This window comes from Mytilus edulis, chromosome 2, assembly GCF_963676685.1.
Source record: "Mytilus edulis chromosome 2, xbMytEdul2.2, whole genome shotgun sequence".
NCBI lineage: Eukaryota > Metazoa > Mollusca > Bivalvia > Mytilida > Mytilidae > Mytilus > Mytilus edulis.
The window spans coordinates 75,208,127-75,229,472 of NC_092345.1; the positions used below are offsets into that span (position 1 = coordinate 75,208,127).

The 21,346-nt window shown below is 32.8% G+C and overlaps 1 protein-coding gene across 1 annotated transcript; it reads right to left on the minus strand.

The window, feature by feature from the left end:
* Nucleotides 1–1,964: 1,964 nt before the first annotated feature.
* On the minus strand, nucleotides 1,965–19,029 carry LOC139512938 (polypeptide N-acetylgalactosaminyltransferase 5-like). Its single transcript, XM_071300922.1, has 12 exons — nucleotides 18,954–19,029; nucleotides 16,974–17,954; nucleotides 16,075–16,228; nucleotides 15,080–15,246; nucleotides 12,977–13,141; nucleotides 6,516–6,732; nucleotides 6,147–6,264; nucleotides 4,652–4,843; nucleotides 4,223–4,351; nucleotides 3,806–3,913; nucleotides 3,239–3,367; nucleotides 1,965–2,123 (listed from the first exon to the last, which is right to left on the minus strand). Exons 2-12 carry the CDS (start codon nucleotides 17,479–17,481, stop codon nucleotides 1,995–1,997), a joined length of 2,016 nt encoding a protein of 671 aa, XP_071157023.1. The 5' UTR covers nucleotides 17,482–17,954; nucleotides 18,954–19,029; the 3' UTR covers nucleotides 1,965–1,994.
* Nucleotides 19,030–21,346: the final 2,317 nt, after the last annotated feature.

A 21,346-nucleotide genomic window follows, 5' to 3' on the forward strand; every position in this document is an offset into this window, starting at 1 on the left:
ACCTTTAATTTGTAGTTTTCGACACTCAAAACTAGTATTTCAAGATAGGTTGTGTATATCATATATAAGTAAGCAATAAATGTGGTTGGTAAATTTGATAGATGCTTTTTGTGCTTCTTTTTTAAATATTTGTTTGCTTTTTGTTCTAATTGATATTGTGACACATTGATGACTGCTGTACCCCAGATTTTACCTATTATGTCTGTTTTGTTCACGCATCGTTGTAAATATAATGGAATTCGAAGCGACTGTCATATAAGTGAGAGGTTTAACGCTATAAAACCAGATTCAATCTACCTTTTTTTACACATGAAAATGTCTGTACAAAGTCAGGAATATGACAGTAGTTGTCCATTCGTTTGATGTGTTTTATCATTTGATTTTGCCTTTGATTAGGGACTTTCCGTTTTAAATTTTCCTCGGAGTTCAATATTTTTGTGATTTTACTTTTTTTTCTAAAAATCAAGGGAATTTCCTATACTGCTTGTTATATATTATGGCACGTTCTTTTATTACCTTTTGTAGTTCTATTGATTGAAAGAGTGCTCATATAATCTATAAATATACTACTTTTAGCTCCTCAAAGTGTCTATGTGCTTACATGTCAGGTACCTTGTCCGTGGTTATCTTTTTGCTATTCCACTGATTAAAAGGGGGAGGACTAATCTAATATAATAAACTACTTTAACTCCTCCACATGTTTAAGTGCCTGTCTAAAGTCAAGTACCTTGTCCGTGATTGTCTTTTGTTATTTCATTGATTAAAAGGGGAAAGACAAATCTTATTAACTTCTTTAACTCCTTCTCATGTTTATGATTATACTATTCGTGTTTTCTCTGTCCTATATGTTCTTCCATTTATTTGTATTGTAGTCCTGTCATGTAATGTTGTCATTGTAATGTTATATTTAACATTGCCATAAAAGCGGGAGTTTGGCATGCCACAAAACCAGGTTCAACCCACCATTTTTTTCTTGAAATGTCCTGTACCAAGTCAGGAAAATGGCCATTGTTATATTATAGTTCGTTTCTGTTTGTGTTACATTTTAATGTTGTTTTTCTGTTGTGTCGCAGTTCTCCTCTTATATTTGATGAGTTTCCCTAAGTTTTAGTTTGTAACCTGTCTTGTACCAAGTCAGGAAAATGGCCATTGTTATATTATAGTTCGTTTCTGTTTGTGTTACATTTTAATGTTGTGTTTCTGTTGTGGCGTTACGTTAGTTCTCCTCTAATATTTGATGAGTTTCCCTCAGTTTTAGTTTGTAACCCGGATTTGTTTTTTCCTCAATCGATTTATGAATTTCGAAGTGGTAAACTACTGTTGCCTTTATTTATGTATCTGTATAAAGTCAGGTATGTTGTCAGCTGTTGTATTTTGTTATTCCTAATGGTTGTTTTTGCTTTTTTTTTTATTGCTGCCTTATTAATGGCAGTCTGAGATTGCTGTGATCGACATATGACGGTACAATTTGTGAATTGTTTAGGTCTGTGATTGCAAGATTGCTGTGACGTCTAACGGTCCTTTTTTATGACTTGTGTAGTGCCGTGGGAACCCAAACAAATGCTTAAAGGCTTTCAGATGTCATAACAGTTTCGGACTACGTTGACGGATACCCACTTTTACAATTAAAATGATTTGCGCTTTGTGAAGTCCAACAGACATGACAGTGCCTAGAGTGTGTAGGTAAAAATAATATGTTTAGTTCGCTTGCTTGCTAGCTGAACCGTGAAGTCATCGTTAAGTAATGTATAATACTCCCTTTTATAAGAGTAGACTAAACCGACATATAACTAACATATTGTCTGTTGGCAAGAACTACTCCGAAAGGAGGGTAGTATAACTAACCTAATTATGATTTTACGGTTCAGCTTGCAAGCAAGCAAGCTGACCAAAGCTATTACCTTTATCTACACAATCAATGCATTTTGCTATATTAAGTAATTGTTTGGCCTTTGTATAATCTATGGTATTGTTTTTTTTTTATTATTATTTCATTATATATATTTCTTGGTCCACGCCCATTGTTGCTTTGGAATCGCTTCACAATTGTTCATTGCAAGTGTACGTCTGTTTGATGTAAGTTCCAGACAGATATCCCATAACTGCAGTTTAATTTGTTGATCCTGAAAGATGTACAATTAATCTTTAAGTTAGTTATTATAGTATTAGCCTGAAAATTTGAATTATAACTAAGTATTCTCTTTCTGCTTTAATTTGATCAACATTTTATGTATTATATTTTTGAATATTGAAAAATCCATATCTTAAATGCTCACATTCTAGTATGTTTTACTGTCTGACGATTTTATGTTTGATGCTTTTGGTGTTGTCTTTCGGATTAGACAAAATACATTTACAAATCCGCTTTGTATTTTACTTAGTCAAAAAGTATTAACAAAAATACGGAGCTCCAAGGAAAATTCAGAAGGGAAATTCATAAAACCTGACAAAATGAAACGTATAAGACTTTATCAATAGATGTAATTCATCAATCTATATTTTTAAAAGAGAATTACAACTATTGTCATACGTGAAGCTATGGGGTAAAAAGTAAAAATCACAAAAAAAGTACTGAAATCCGAGGAAAATTCATAACGGATAGTCCCCACTCAAATGGCAAAATCAAATGATAAAACATAACTGAGTGCCCTGGTTTTTCCTGCAAGGTTTGTTCTGCTCAATTTTTATTTTTCTGTTGATGTTTTGTTGACTTCTATACGTATTTTATTTGTTTTTCTTTTGCTCGTATTATGGTTTAAAGTTCTTCGACTGATGGTAATTGATTGCCATATTTATAGTATCTTATTCCTTCTTTTTTCTTATAGATAAAACTTTCTAAGTTTATCTCCGACAAGTCATTAAGCTCTTTGGCTCTTATTATCGAGCTTCAGTTTTAGTTGTAAACAACCAATTAATCCGAATTTCTCAAAATTAACATTTAAAATTTTACTGAAAACTGAATCATTAACCGCTCGATTGTTGATAACTTTTGAAAATAGCTTTCATCAAGGGTTTTAACCTTGTATTGGCTTGCTGTTCGGTGTGAGCCAAGGCTCTGTGTTGAAGACCATACTTTGAATTTTAAAATGGTTTACCTTTATAAATTGTGACTTGGATGAAAGAGTTGTCTCATTGGCTCTCCTACCACATCTTTTCATATCAATGAACGTTATGTTGCCATCAAACAATGACAAAATTAAAAGATTTACACATTTAAAGCATTTGAACATGTGTTTACCTTTGTAAATTGCCAAGTTTGAGTTGATCCTCCATCACAACGAATGAAATGAAGCGTTTTATCTTTGGAATTAAAATCAAGACACGCACTATTTCTTTCTATTCTGCCATCAGCTGTTAATCTGAAGAACTACAAACAAAAATGTAATTAAACATGCATTGATTAACTTCTACCAATCATTATGTTTCCGAATGATTAAAAAAAACCAGAATAGAAGATGAACAAAACACTTTAGCTAAACGAATAAAACAACCATGCAATGTTTTGAACTTTACCAAAGCATTTGACAAATTGGATACGTGCATAAGCTTAACTAGCGGGATAATACATAATGATCAATTCCAATGACATATAGGAGTACATTCGCCAATTTCACTCTGTATAATTCTGAAAATGATGTCGAAGTGATTGCATTTAAAATAGGCTTAGAGCCTAGAATAATTATGTGCAAAACTCGAAACTAGTATCCAATCTTCCACACAGATGTTAAAAAGGTTCACAAAAATAGCATTTAGAGATGGACCAAACTGATAATCACAATATTTTTTTCTGATTACCATGATTTACCTGATTTCCGCCTCCTCCATGACAAGGTTGTCCTTGGACTTCTATTGTCGCACTGTGTCCACCACTCATGGAATCCATACAAACAGAAGGTGCTAGAAAACTCTTCAGCTGTAAATTTAAATGTACGTTATTATTGAATTTTGAAGGAAGATTGACATCTGAATTTTATTGAATTTCTCTTTGTAATCTTAACGAGTATTTTCAACATAAAAAACTTGTAATACTTTTACTCTTTTAATCGTTACTGCTAATGGTATAGTCAGAATGCTCGGGGATTATAAATTATTAGTTCTTTACGATTGTTGTTTGTAGTATCTGCTACATCTATATTTATTCCTGTTCTGTAAGATGTCAGTAAAAAATCTTTTATTAATGCAATTATGAACCACGGTCTTTCTACTGAATTTTAGATATTACCTCCCCAACAAAAAGAGCTCTCTTTGGCAGTTTTATTGTAGGATAAACATTCTTCACATACCAGTCAAAACTGTGACAGTTCAATTTCTTTCTTAATTCTTTTCTTGAGGATATGTCACCGTAGTTACCCTGTATGGAAAAGCAAACTATTTTAAATTCAAATTTTATTATTAAAAGCACAAACAGATAAATTTGAAACGAAATTAATATGATATGTTGTTAAAAAGATCTAAAAATATTTTGTCATATTGGTTTGCATGTGCCTTTGCTGCTCTGTCTTACGTCATGGTGAAATAGTGTATGTAAATGACACAGCATCAAATGAAATCTAGAAAATCCTCTTTACTTAAAATTGTTTTAAAATGTGAAATTCAAGAGTTTATCTTGAATATTTTATTTTATTTTGATTATCTGTTATAATTAGCTCACCAAATTGAAGTTGAGAGTTCCATAGTAATAGTCTTTATAATCATCCATCCACACCTCCGCAACACGAACAGAATTATGACGTAACGTCTCGAAAATTGGCGTCGAACCCCATTTGTAAGGACTAACTGCTCTAAATATATGAGCTACAGCCGAACAAGGATGGATTTCTAGGCTACCACCACACATCCAAACCTTTAAAGCAAAATTTATTTTTGTATGATTATTCTCATTTAATGTGTACTAGTTGAATGTAAATTGACATCACATTAAACTCTGAAAAATATAAAGAAACTAACTTAAATTTAAACAACAAGATAAGCAAAGGCCAGAGGCCAGATTGTTTTTCTGATTAACATTGTAGTTTGTTAATATGGCAAATTATTTGAGCAGTTATAAATACAAACAATTGCGCACGTTTTGTAGGATTTTTAATTATTTGTTTCTTAAACATTAATGTGTTGATCGTGGTATGTACATGCGGATATACCTTATCTGGAAAATGTGGTCTGATGGTGTGAAAAAGTATCGGTTTCAAAAACTTGGTGTATTAATGACAACATAACCTCAAACTTTAAAGACTTATTCGATCTTACATTTAAAGAATACTATTTTTAATCAAAACCCAAAGTACAAAGTATTTTTCAAGCAAACCTAGGGTATTGTTTTTTTCATAAACAATCAATTCATATAAGTAAAAGACTTCGTGTGATTAAAAAAAAACATGTTAAATAAGCAAGTTGTTGACAGCTTTTGCACTACACGAAATACATTCGATTTCCAATGTCCTACTTTTTCTACGTAAATATATCTTCCGGTTACAAAAAATGAAAGCTTGGAAAAATCCTACAATATAATTGAGGAATCATTCATTCATTAATATCTCATTACAAAGTTATGTGGAGTTAATACGTAAAATGTGTGCAATACTTTATAAGTGAAAATATGCATCGATTTGCACAAACAGTAAATGCTTTAAATTATGAAAATGGATTTCTTTTTACTAGATATTCATTTGAATGGCAATCATCTTGATGATTTACATAATTGGCAATCAAGAAAATTAACCAAAGTGCAATCTTAGCACTTCATAGGCTTAAACAGTTTTCAGGAAAAGTTGAAAACATACAATTGCAAAAATACAACTACAAACCTTAACGAAAGTTTTACAGTTTATGAACATGGGAAAATAGCCGTCTAAAAATCTTAATTCATTTTTTTCTTATTTTTATCTTACATTATACTTTGAGCTGAACAAAGGCATCCAAAAAGACGAGGGTTGTGTGTATGTAAACTGTTTTAACTCCACCATGTTGTGCCTGTTCCAAGGTAGGCTATACGGATCATGTTTTGTTCGGGTTTGTTTATCTGTCTGGTTTTTTTCTCTCGAAGAAGTTCAATATTGGTCGTTCATGTGATCTGTGATCCAGTATTTTTGGTTTGATTTCTGTTACCTTTTCAGGTATGAATGACCATAGATGAAGTAAGTTTTACATACCCGGAATGATATTTCTAAATTTTCTCCTCCCCAAATATTCATGCCTTCATCGTATGTTCCTATTTTTGTAAAGAAATCTCTGGAGATAGTAAATAAACCGCCTGCTATTGTTGGTGATCTGAAATTAACAAAAAGTAAAATAACAACAATACCGAACATCGATTATTTTGAGTTCAATGGGATAGATGCATTCGAGATAGTCCACGACAAACATCTTGAGCAAATGATATCAACAGAAAAAGTAGAAACATCTTTTTTACATAATTTGCATACATTAAACTCATTGTTAAAATATGAGCAGTTGGCAATAGATGTTAGAAAAGTGAGCATTCACTTAGAAAAAATATTAACCACTGACCAAATACTCACTTCTGTGGATCAGCCGCGTCTTGTCGCTGTTGCCTTTGTGTTCGGGGTATATTATGCCAATTAAATGACATTTTTTCAATATCAAACCCCCCTACTGCAACGAGAGAAGCCACCGATTTTTGACTGCTGAAGCTATCACTGCTAATGATAGGAATAAGAGGAGCTACTGCAATAGTAGGATCGGTATGTACTCTGTCTAATAATGGTTCTAACCAACCTGTAAAATGCCACATAATTTAGTAAAGTTATACGATGTGTCTTTGTCCAAACTAGCTAAGGACAGTTTTTACCACATGTAAGATTGTGGTTTGTCATTACGTCGTCTCATATTACCGAACGTGACTTATTCCCGATTGTGACTGTTTTACTGAGTGTGAATTCGCATTGCTATAAGACGTGTTACGGTACTTTTCTATTCCAAATTCATGTTTTTAGTTTTGATGGTATATGTGTAATTCTCATCAGATTTTGTCAAATGTCTTGATGTCTTTTCTGTTATATTCATGTGTTATGATAAAGAAAATTAATCACCGCCTTCATTTATAAGTTTTGATTTGGGTCAACGTAATTTATACGATGTAGTACGTTTGCAGTTTGATTCAGAATAAACCAGACATAGAATATAGTTAATTGTCTAATTGCTACCTCAGTTTGATATTAATAAGTATTGCAATTTTCATTGTTATTAAATGTAATATCAGTTTTTAGTACAAACAATCCTAATTCTATCTTATTTTTGACAAATAAGTTTAGTCATTCAAATGTGACGTCATTTTTTGTGTGCTGTTTTAAAAATTCAAATGTGACGTCATTTTTTGCTTTGAGGCCTTTACTTACTCGGGTGTGTCTATTTTTAGTTGGATTATATTGGTTTATGTATTGTATCCGGTTTGTTTTTCTGTAATTAGTAAAATACTTCAGTTTTATCATGTATATCTTTTATATAGATCTAGTCATTTTATAAAATTTACTGTTTGCAAAAGTATAAATGATTCTAAATAATAAGGATGTTCTTATCCCAAGCAGAAAACCCTAGCCGTATTTGGCACAAATTTTTTCAACTTTTGGTCCTCAGTCCTGTTCAACTTTGTACTTGTTTTGGCTTTCGAACTTTTGTATCTGGGCGTCACTAGTAAGTCTTGTGTGGACGAAACGCAATTCTGGCGTATTAAATTTTAAAGCTGGTGCCTTTTTGTTAGCTATTATTCTTGTGTTTCTTTGTCCAATATGTGCTCCTATTTATTTGTATTGTAGTCCTGTAATGTTGTGTTGTCATTTTAATGTTATATATGTTATATTTAACCTTGCCATTAAAGCGGGAGGTTTGGCATGCCACAAATCCAGGTTCAATCCACCATTTTTTTCTTTAAAAAATGTCCTGTACCAAGTCAGGAATATGACTATTGTTGTATTATAGTTCGTTTCTGTGTGTGTTACATTTTAACGTTGTGTTTCTTTTGTGTCGTTTGTTTTCCTCTTATATTTGAGTGTGAATTCACATTAACATTAGCCGTGTCACGGTACTGTTCTATCACAAATCCCATATTTAGTTTTGATGTTATATTTGTTTAATATTCTCATCGGATTTTGTCTAATGTTTAGTTCGTTTCTGAGTGTGTTACATTTTTATGTTGTGTCGTTGTTCTCCTCTTATATTTAATGCATTTCCCTCAGTTTTAGTTTGTAACCCGGATTTGTTTTTTTCTATCGATTTATGAGTTTTGAAAAGCGGTATACTACTGTTGCTTTTTTTTTTTATATATTAGAAACTTATTTTTTTACTGATTTATATGTGCATGATTTTTATTCCCATTTTCAAGCTAGAATGTAGGGGCACACTGTTGGGTATTGCCACTTATTAAGGTGGCTTAATGTATACGAATTAACATTTCTGTTATGTTAACACAGCTTGTGTACTAAATTGGTGGTATAAGTGATAACCTTTTACATTGGTTTTAATGTAAAAATATTAAATGATATAAAAATATATATTTTGGAGACTTCTTTTAAAAGCTATTAATAATATACACCGTCCTCGTCCGCGAGTATCGACTGTCATATATAGGTACTAGTATATTCAAGTGCTGAATCTCTTATGTACCTTTTGTTATCGAAAACAAATATTTTTAAACAGTGACATTCATAAAGCAGATTGAAAAAGTAACACAGAAATGTTCACAATTTCAGTATTTACACATTTTGTTAGTAATGGGTGTAAATAAAATTAACGGTACTAATTTCCTTGCACCAGATGCGCATTTCGACAATATATGTCTCTTCAGTGATGCTCGTGGCCAAAATATTTGAAATACAAAGCTTATATAAAAGATGAAGAGCTATAATCCAAAAGGTCCAAAAAATATAGCCAAATCCGTGAAAGAAATCAGAGCTTTGCACGAGGGAGATCCATTCCTTAATTTATAATAATTTATATCATTTTGTAACAGCAAATTTTAATAACAAAAAATCCGTATTTTCATGCCAGTACCGAAGTACTGGCTACTGGGCTGGTGATACCCTCGGGGACTAATAGTCCACCAGCAGAGGCATCGACCCAGTGGTAGTAAATAAAATTAACGGTACTAATTTCCTTGCACCAGATGCGCATTTCGACAATATATGTCTCTTCAGTGATGCTCGTGGCCAAAATATTTGAAATACAAAGCTTATATAAAAGATGAAGAGCTATAATCCAAAAGGTCCAAAAAATATAGCCAAATCCGTGAAAGAAATCAGAGCTTTGCACGAGGGAGATCCATTCCTTAATTTATAATAATTTCTATCATTTTGTAACAGCAAATTTTAATAACAAAAAATCCGTATTTTCATGCCAGTACCGAAGTACTGGCTACTGGGCTGGTGATACCCTCGGGGACTAATAGTCCACCAGCAGAGGCATCGACCCAGTGGTAGTAAATAAAATTAACGGTACTAATTTCCTTGCACCAGATGCGCATTTCGACAATATATGTCTCTTCAGTGATGCTCGTGGCCAAAATATTTGAAATACAAAGCTTATATAAAAGATGAAGAGCTATAATCCAAAAGGTCCAAAAAATATAGCCAAATCCGTGAAAGAAATCAGAGCTTTGCACGAGGGAGATCCATTCCTTAATTTATAATAATTTCTATCATTTTGTAACAGCAAATTTTAATAACAAAAAATCCGTATTTTCATGCCAGTACCGAAGTACTGGCTACTGGGCTGGTGATACCCTCGGGGACTAATAGTCCACCAGCAGAGGCATCGACCCAGTGGTAGTAAATAAAATTAACGGTACTAATTTCCTTGCACCAGATGCGCATTTCGACAATATATGTCTCTTCAGTGATGCTCGTGGCCAAAATATTTGAAATACAAAGCTTATATAAAAGATGAAGAGCTATAATCCAAAAGGTCCAAAAAATATAGCCAAATCCGTGAAAGAAATCAGAGCTTTGCACGAGGGAGATCCATTCCTTAATTTATAATAATTTCTATCATTTTGTAACAGCAAATTTTAATAACAAAAAATCCGTATTTTCATGCCAGTACCGAAGTACTGGCTACTGGGCTGGTGATACCCTCGGGGACTAATAGTCCACCAGCAGAGGCATCGACCCAGTGGTAGTAAATAAAATTAACGGTACTAATTTCCTTGCACCAGATGCGCATTTCGACAATATATGTCTCTTCAGTGATGCTCGTGGCCAAAATATTTGAAATACAAAGCTTATATAAAAGATGAAGAGCTATAATCCAAAAGGTCCAAAAAATATAGCCAAATCCGTGAAAGAAATCAGAGCTTTGCACGAGGGAGATCCATTCCTTAATTTATAATAATTTCTATCATTTTGTAACAGCAAATTTTAATAACAAAAAATCCGTATTTTCATGCCAGTACCGAAGTACTGGCTACTGGGCTGGTGATACCCTCGGGGACTAATAGTCCACCAGCAGAGGCATCGACCCAGTGGTAGTAAATAAAATTAACGGTACTAATTTCCTTGCACCAGATGCGCATTTCGACAATATATGTCTCTTCAGTGATGCTCGTGGCCAAAATATTTGAAATACAAAGCTTATATAAAAGATGAAGAGCTATAATCCAAAAGGTCCAAAAAATATAGCCAAATCCGTGAAAGAAATCAGAGCTTTGCACGAGGGAGATCCATTCCTTAATTTATAATAATTTCTATCATTTTGTAACAGCAAATTTTAATAACAAAAAATCCGTATTTTCATGCCAGTACCGAAGTACTGGCTACTGGGCTGGTGATACCCTCGGGGACTAATAGTCCACCAGCAGAGGCATCGACCCAGTGGTAGTAAATAAAATTAACGGTACTAATTTCCTTGCACCAGATGCGCATTTCGACAATATATGTCTCTTCAGTGATGCTCGTGGCCAAAATATTTGAAATACAAAGCTTATATAAAAGATGAAGAGCTATAATCCAAAAGGTCCAAAAAATATAGCCAAATCCGTGAAAGAAATCAGAGCTTTGCACGAGGGAGATCCATTCCTTAATTTATAATAATTTCTATCATTTTGTAACAGCAAATTTTAATAACAAAAAATCCGTATTTTCATGCCAGTACCGAAGTACTGGCTACTGGGCTGGTGATACCCTCGGGGACTAATAGTCCACCAGCAGAGGCATCGACCCAGTGGTAGTAAATAAAATTAACGGTACTAATTTCCTTGCACCAGATGCGCATTTCGACAATATATGTCTCTTCAGTGATGCTCGTGGCCAAAATATTTGAAATACAAAGCTTATATAAAAGATGAAGAGCTATAATCCAAAAGGTCCAAAAAATATAGCCAAATCCGTGAAAGAAATCAGAGCTTTGCACGAGGGAGATCCATTCCTTAATTTATAATAATTTCTATCATTTTGTAACAGCAAATTTTAATAACAAAAAATCCGTATTTTCATGCCAGTACCGAAGTACTGGCTACTGGGCTGGTGATACCCTCGGGGACTAATAGTCCACCAGCAGAGGCATCGACCCAGTGGTAGTAAATAAAATTAACGGTACTAATTTCCTTGCACCAGATGCGCATTTCGACAATATATGTCTCTTCAGTGATGCTCGTGGCCAAAATATTTGAAATACAAAGCTTATATAAAAGATGAAGAGCTATAATCCAAAAGGTCCAAAAAATATAGCCAAATCCGTGAAAGAAATCAGAGCTTTGCACGAGGGAGATCCATTCCTTAATTTATAATAATTTCTATCATTTTGTAACAGCAAATTTTAATAACAAAAAATCCGTATTTTCATGCCAGTACCGAAGTACTGGCTACTGGGCTGGTGATACCCTCGGGGACTAATAGTCCACCAGCAGAGGCATCGACCCAGTGGTAGTAAATAAAATTAACGGTACTAATTTCCTTGCACCAGATGCGCATTTCGACAATATATGTCTCTTCAGTGATGCTCGTGGCCAAAATATTTGAAATACAAAGCTTATATAAAAGATGAAGAGCTATAATCCAAAAGGTCCAAAAAATATAGCCAAATCCGTGAAAGAAATCAGAGCTTTGCACGAGGGAGATCCATTCCTTAATTTATAATAATTTCTATCATTTTGTAACAGCAAATTTTAATAACAAAAAATCCGTATTTTCATGCCAGTACCGAAGTACTGGCTACTGGGCTGGTGATACCCTCGGGGACTAATAGTCCACCAGCAGAGGCATCGACCCAGTGGTAGTAAATAAAATTAACGGTACTAATTTCCTTGCACCAGATGCGCATTTCGACAATATATGTCTCTTCAGTGATGCTCGTGGCCAAAATATTTGAAATACAAAGCTTATATAAAAGATGAAGAGCTATAATCCAAAAGGTCCAAAAAATATAGCCAAATCCGTGAAAGAAATCAGAGCTTTGCACGAGGGAGATCCATTCCTTAATTTATAATAATTTCTATCATTTTGTAACAGCAAATTTTAATAACAAAAAATCCGTATTTTCATGCCAGTACCGAAGTACTGGCTACTGGGCTGGTGATACCCTCGGGGACTAATAGTCCACCAGCAGAGGCATCGACCCAGTGGTAGTAAATAAAATTAACGGTACTAATTTCCTTGCACCAGATGCGCATTTCGACAATATATGTCTCTTCAGTGATGCTCGTGGCCAAAATATTTGAAATACAAAGCTTATATAAAAGATGAAGAGCTATAATCCAAAAGGTCCAAAAAATATAGCCAAATCCGTGAAAGAAATGTAAATAAGGTCCGGTTCAATTAAATCAATCTCTCGAATAACACATTCTGATGTTTGATCGTTTAACTGAAATAACAGATTAATCTGGAAATATACGCAATAAACATGTTGCAATTTCTAGACGGAGAATGTAAGAGATACATTTCCTTGGTCGATTTATATTTTTAGGGAAAGCTTATAGATTTCATTAAAGTTAAACTTATATACTTGTTTGAATTTTGAAACATTGGAAGCTTACCTGGAAAGCATTCAACATGAGAATCAAGAAATGTGAGAGTATCTCCTGTAGTAATAGAATACCCTAGTAGTCTGGCTCGCACCAATCCTTCTCGTTTTTTCGTGTGTAATACTTTTACTTTTTTCAGTGTTGCCATATAATCGTCTAATGGTTTCTTCAAATGTGCTACAATAAAAAAAATATCGATTAACGGGTGTATCTTTTATGTTTTGTTCCCTTCTTGGCGGTATTTTGCATTTGCGCCGATCTGCATTTCATTTGCGCCGAATTTTTTTTCATTGGCGCCGATTTTTCTTTCAATTGCGCCGATTTTTTTACAGGTAAACTACAGGTGAATGTTATTTTCCACTTATCATCATAGACCTCTTCAGTTAGCCAGTTGTACAAATGTTATGAATTGTCGATCAATTAATATTGGGATAGCCATTTACCAATGTCACTTAATTTGTCTATATACTCTGTGCTCAGCCCAACAGATTTATTTTTTCCTCCACCAGTTCTAAGCCAGATGAAAACGACACCAATCAATTCTACATTGTGGATAAGCATCCAAAATTACGTTATGCATTACTTGTTCAAAGCCAGTAAGCATAACCTCGACCCAAAGAAAAGTTGGTTTTGATTGCAGATATCGCAAATTATTTTCCTCATCACTTCATAGCACTGTTCATCTTTCGCTGGTAAGTGGGCGTAACTTAGAGGTACGTAGTTTACGTATTTACATCCGTGTAAAGTATATAACTGATAAAAGTATTTCGGACAGCACTTAAAAGTTCCATTTATGAATATTGCAGATATATATCAATGCAAAAACATTCAACATGTTCAAGATTGAGGTGTGTAGAAAAAATAAATTTACCTTTCTTGCGATCACTTGCACTGACCATCCGAGGCCAGTATTCACTCACATATGTTGAACAGTAAATTAAATTATAGGAACAAATATAAAATCGCCACAAATGAAAAAATGAAATATGCGCAAATGAAAGAATGAACAATTTAAAAATCGGCGAAAATGTCATACGCCCCTTCTTGGTAAGTTTTTGTCTCTTTGACACGTTCCCCATTTGGCCGTTTCCATTCGCAAAACTATTGCACCAGATTTGTTTAAATTACTCAAGATTAATTAAAATACAAAATATGGTATTCTTGGTTGTAAAAATATAACGAACAATAAAACCACTATTGAATATGTAATTAACGGGGTCAGAATTCAACAGTCAACGAACATTTTCGAATTTGAATGTTACAGTATGCTTTTTAATATACTTTTTGAAATACGCTGATGTTGAAGACAGTTTTTGAAAACATGCTTTTTTTTTACAGATTCATTAAGAAATATCCAGATCCATTTCAAGTAATGTTTATCTTAAAGTAGGTGAATCAATTGCTGCCTCTTAGACACATTCCCCGTTTCCATTCTCAATTTTGTTATTTCAAACATTATTTTGAATTGGTAAAATATCTTTTTTTAATTACCTTTGACTAAGTTTTGTGCGTTAAATCAAATAGGAAATCGCCATGATTCTTTTATAGGTATTAAACAAGCGGTAACAAAAATGTTCTCTGAATGTTTGTTTTTCCCCTTAATTGCCTTTCCGTCTAAAAACAGTGCAAAATTTTGTGTTCAGTTCTAGGCGTTGCTAAACTAAAACTTTATTGACACCGAAAAAAATGAATTTCTGTCGATAAAATATATCTAATGTAAATGCAACCTGTGTTCTCTTATTGAAAAATTATAGCGGAAAATGTATGTCGACATTTTTTTTATTTCAGTAAGTTTTCATCATAGTTCAATTGTCATTGTAGTACACGAATGATTCAATAACAAGTACCTGATGTTTTTAGTCATTTTATGTAGTATTTTGTTAGTTTAACAGCAATAGTGTCCATAAAAGAAGGACATCTTGTAGTATTTCACACAAAGAGCAGTAATACATTCATTTAGCCTGGAGTGCTTTTGCATGTATGTGTAATCATTGTCAATATGACTTAATATGCATGTCAATGTGTCGAGACAGAAATGTTTTTATGTTTTTAGAACGTTTAATGCTCATTCTTATGATGAAATGAATGTAAATACTGCGGTTACTAAGTACCTACCTAAATCTGAAAAGTCGTCTACCAGAATTATTTCGTGTATCAAATTTGGTGGCGACCGGTCCAAAATACTGTGGACAGTACGCAGTAAAACTGACCAAGCCTCATTATGGAGACAAATTATTACACTTGTATTAGGAAGATCTTTTGGATAAATTTTTGCTTTACATCTGAAATGGATTACTTTAGATCAAAAGTATTTCAAATTTCTACACCTTCATTGCTGTTAATGTATACGCATATATCTACCAATCATTGCAAGTGTCTAAATTGTAATTGTCATTATTAACATTATAATCGCTGTAATTAAGTATCTCCATTGTCATTACTGTAAGTTACTATCTTGTCATTGTTATTAGTGCCAAAATTGTCATTGCTATAAGTGTTTGATTGTAAAATTATAGAGTGTAATTGAAATTCTTCAAGTTTTGATCTGTATGCTTACGATTACATTATTGCAAGCGTCTGAAATGAAATTGTCATTTGTGCAACTATCTACACTATCATTGATGTTACTGATTTTGGTAATTTACAGTGTAATTATGAAATTGAAAGTTTCTACACAATTGTTGACGGTAGTGTCTACATTATCATCAAATTATCATACGTTTTCAATGTCCATTCTGTATTTTCATAGCTATAAGTGTAATATTGTAATTGCTTTAAGTTTGTACATTTAAGAATTGAAAGTTAACTGTATAAGTTTCTGCATAATCATTTTGCAACATCTACATTTAGTCAATCTTAAGTTGTTTGCATTGTCATTGTGGTAATGGATTTATCGTGAATATCTTAAAACAGCATTGCCTAAAATATTAAATTTCCTGTTACCTGTTTCTTTTCGAAGTCCTTTCTGTTATAAAGATATTTTCGAATCTTTTTAGATGTAGACGCAGCAAGGTGTCCAACAATCCTTCCTGCCGTAGACGGAATTGCTTTTTTTTAAACTTTAAACCATGCTTTTTTTCAAAACATCTTGATATTGATTTAAAACTTACTGTGGATTTCTAATATCTGCCAGTCTTCTGTGATACGATATCATATCACTTACATACTGATTAAATCCATTTAGTTTGTACAATCTATCATACTGTGACCTCTCATCTGGGGCTAGTTTAGTGACGTTAACTCTTACAGCACTACCCATCTCACCTTATAGGATTACAAATAAATAAGAAATAATAATGTCAAAAAGAAACAAAGATTATAAGAAAATTAATTGAAGTTTGAATTTGAATTTTTGAAACATTTTGACTTTCACCTTGAATACTAAAATTTGGAGGTGCTGTAAAGATCGGTGTTTTTTTTTTTGGTTTTTTTTAATTAGTTAATTTTTACACATAAGTATGCGTTTAATTAACAAACCAAAAGTAAGCAAAAACCGTTAGTTTTTTCGTTTGAATTATTTACATTTGTCATTTCGGGGCCTTTTATAGCGGACTATGCGGTATGGGCTTTTTTCATTATTGAATACCGTACGGTGACCTTTAGTTGTTAATTTCTGTGTCATTTTGATCTCTTATGGAGAGCTATCTCATTGGCAATCATACCACATCTCCTTTTTTATACTAAATGTTACAAGTACGATACTATACCTTAATAATATTTCGATTACAGAATGCTAGCCATTAAACCAGATTCTACACACCATTTTTTCTTAAAATGTCCTGTATCAAGTTGGGAATGATGCAGTTGTTATCAAACAGTTCGTTTCTATGTATGTTGAATTGGCTTTTGTTTTTGTTGCGTTTTAGTGTATCTGTTGTTCCGTTGTTTTTTTACATCTTATAGTTGATGTGTTTCCCTCGGTTTTAGTTTGTAACCTGAATTTGTTTTCTCTGAATGGATTTATGACCTTTGAGCAGCGGTAAACTACGGTTTCCTTTATCTAACTTACCTGGTGCATCCATCAAAGCAATGACGTCTAAATGTTGTAATCTTTTCCATTCACTATCTGGGATAACATACACATTTGGGTTCTCATTAACATTGTTTTTCTTTAATTTTGTCTCTGTAAATTTCAAGCCGGCATCCACATGCTCCTTTTCTGAAGATTTATTGCTTAATCGGCGGCTTTCAAATTTTTGTTTTGGGGGTTGAAGTTGTTGATGTAGAAATCTAGAAGGAACTTTATTCTTTTGTCCTGACATTATTTTGGGTGTTTTCAACAACGGTCTCCTTACTTTAGGACTTACAAATACATCAGCTTGTAGAGGCTGTTTGTTGTGTACAAGTTTGAAATGGTCTCTTGATTCTAGTGCTTCTTGAATTTTTAAATTATCTCTTAAATATTGTCTGTGAATATGATCTTCGTGAAACATTAGTATCATTAAGGTGATTGAAAACCATATCAATGAGACAACAAAAATGGTAAGAAAAAAAGATGATTTGGTGATCCTAGTCATTGTGTATAAAAATATGTTATCTTTGGTATTATATTTTATCGGTGGTGACTACTTTAATGTTAATGTAATCGCTTGCTTAGTTATGAAGATTAAGTACAATTCCGTAGGTTTAAAATCTGGTCATTATTACTAGCATTTTGGCTAAAAAATATCGAAGAAATGTAAGTATTTCAAAAATTAATCAAGACAATTGAAGATGTGAGATATGCTTTAACGTATAAGTTTATATGGACGTAAACATTAATCTCTCTTTCATAAATGCAAATACACATTCAAATATCAAGAAACTTTTTTTGGATTTTATGTTTAAATTGAAATTATTTTATAGTTTGCAGTGCAATTTTTTTTACTGACACTAGCACTAGATGAAAATTTCAGATGTAAGAAAAGACTGTCCTTGTCCGAATCAGACCTATTTTTCTTTTCTCTTTTACTCAGTCAAGGCCGTCTAGGCTGAGACATGTATATATATTCTGAAAAAAGAAGTAAACTGATAACTATTTAGACCACTAGGACAAAATAATATTGATAATAGCTTAAACTCTCTTTAATCCGCACGTTACGACGTATATCAATCATCGAATTAAACATATTATAAAAGTTTACAAAATAGACAAGCACTATCGAGAGATCCATTGTTTAAAAAAGCTATCACATATACAAATCTAGACGATATAAATGTTAAGAGATTAGAATTCTTAACGTTCAAAAATTGCTGAAACGGAATAAAATAGTATACAAGCTAATTATCTAATAATATTTCTGATAATGTCTGTCCCTTTATATTATTTTAAAATGATTTCGAAGTTACCAATGAATATGTTCCTTTTCCAGTTGAATTTATGTCAGATTGAAATCACATATAAATGTGTACCTAAATTGTTTTAATTTCTCCCAGAATTAAATTCATTGGTACTCAGATATCCAGTGTAATTCTACTAAATGTTTAAACGTGCGCAATGAATACTTGTTTCCGGAATAACCTTATTACAAAACGTTTCAGTACAATCACCCATAAAAATTGTCACTTGTAATCATAATTGTACCCTTAGTTGGCTCCTGGGCGGGCTAACCTCGATAACTGACAGTCCACCTTAAACATTGCAGACCCAGCAGTAATAACAACAGTATATAACGACTTAATGAACACTTTTCATTAAGTTCGCTATTCGTAGAATACTTTCGTTTGATAAAACAAAAACCATTTACAGAATCATAAGCCGAAATCTTTTAAGACAATCGTTGCTTGAGGGAATTACAACTTAAGTTTTAGTACACATATGTGATCCATATACTGACTCAAATTATGAAACTCATGGGCGTGCAGTATTCACGAGGACTAAATTTGCATATTAATAAATGGAAAACTTAGAAATTTAACGCTCCACAGAAAATAAATGCAAAAAGTCATGCACTAGGTTTTCTGTAAAAAATAGTTGTTAGATATTAATAGCGTTCTATGATCCACATACCTTATCAAGTTTTAGATATATCCTTAGTTTATAGATGACACGTGTTTAGCTTATTGATTACATCAAGATGTTGCATGCCGGAGTCATGTTTATTCATTTATTTTGTTCATTGATTTCCTTTTAACTTCAATATTCGGTAATATCATTTCCTTTTTTCATTTTCAGTGTATCTAATATTTATGAGTAACACAACGTTGAAAATACGTTTAGTTTTATGTTTAAGTAACGACGAAACATTAAAGGTAGAAATAATGAAATAGATAGTTGTCAGGATAATCACATTTGACATGCAAGTGCACAAGTATTTTTTTTATTTTCAAAAGTAGGTAAAACGAAAAATGTATTAGTTAATTTGTAGATTTTTTGTCAAATACAGATGCACAATTAGACCTCTTACTTGTATGACAGTCGCATACAATTTTATCATATTGACAACGGTGTGTGAAAAAACAGAAATAAAAAAAAATGTAACAAAGAAGCAAAAAAGGCATATGGACAAAGCACATAAGCGAGAATGAAAGACAATTAAATCCATAACACAATGACGGGATGTATACGTACTGATTGACGTCAAATGGATATCAACAAAAAAGACAAGACAACAAATGTAATATTAAGAAAGACAAATAAATACTATAACAACTTATCAAGATGATAAACATGTACCCAGAAACTATACTTCAAGGAATATTTATCAACAAGGCCTTTGTACGTTCCCATGAATTATTTTTAGAAAAAGGACAAAACATACCCCTGGTTCATTAAATTTCTGCTCATACACTGGTGTTGATCTACAAAATCTGAGAAAAAGCTGCAAGTTCTTGAATACAGAATAAGTTGGGAAATGTATATCCTATATGCAGGCAAAGCTGATATATTGCTTCTAAGGTTGGGGAATGGATTATTTTAAAATTAAAATTGTCTCGTTTGTCATAGACTCTGGTACTGAGATGACCGTGTATGTCAAATTCGAGTTATAAGTCTAAAATGAAGTGCAAGAAGCCCTGTCTGTTGTTTCTTGAATTTCTAGTTCTGGGTTCTGGAGGATATATTAATGGAACCCAATCAGAAAACTTTGAAATTATAGCAAGAACATCATTAATATACCACTATCTAAATGTGAAATTAAATTACCTAGCTTCTGTGATCTTCTAGTTTTTTACAAGTGTCTGAAGAAACTCCGACTCCTATGAAAATAAGACGAGATCGACAAGGAGATACACACAGTTCGTTTCAATAGGAATGTCGACAGTTTGTTGAAACGTCTACCTCCAAATTCAACATATATGTTGTCAATAAGAAAATCCAACGTGCTGATCACTTGATTCTCTGTGTATCATTTTTTACCTTTTTGTTCACAAATAAGTAACACATTCATAGCGTATACTACCACTTTTATGCTGAAAAGCATTGTGGATAACTCCTTCAGGCTATTTTGCTCATTTCGCGTTGGGAATGGTGGTATTAAAAAAATTAAAAGTTTTGATAGAACTGATTTCAGAAAACAACATTTACAATTATCCAGAAGTTCTTTAGAGTTTTTAAGAATCCACATATGGTTTATAAAACTACGCGAGTAAACAGTTTCACAGTATTTCTGAAGACCCTCTTTAACTGCAGACAGAATCATTTTTCAATCTAATGGAAAATTCTTTTAGTCGAACATGCAGATGAACCGACAATTTACCGTTGTTGGTACAGAATTTCAGGAAGGTTAGGTATCTAATACAAACAAGATAAGTCGTGCGATTTGTTGTTGTATGTAATGTTCACTGGAGCCATTCAGGACTTATGATGCGTCAAAATCTCATCCTTGTCAAATGATAGTTTTTATATGTAGGATTACGTGAGTTATTGGTGTAGTCAAATGACACATACTTTAAAATAAGAGACCCGTTTGCCTGTTTAGGCTGGATACATACTTAGCAACCTCAAATGGATATTATATTGAATACATATGGGTACCAAACTCTTTGTAGGTACACATTAAAAGTAAAAGAACCAAAATATCGAACTCCACGGAAATTTCAAAACGGAATTTCCTTTATCAACTTGCATAAACAAAAGCTAAAACACATCAAACGAATTGAAAACATCTGTCACTTTCCTGATTAGGTAAAGCCATTTCCGCATGTAGAAAATGGTGGATTAAACCTGGTGTCTTCCTTGCTGAACCTTTGCCTTAAAATGGCCGTCAAATACAATTCCTTTGTATTGAAAACAATTTGTGAGCTTAACAAAGAGACGTATATGAGAAATATGTAAAACTTGGGGGTACAGCAGTAAACATGTATTATAATATTAATCACTATAAAAAAAAACTGTACCAACAAAGAAAACCAAATGACATATAGACACGTTAGAGACAAAGCACATAAGCAAAAATGAAAGAC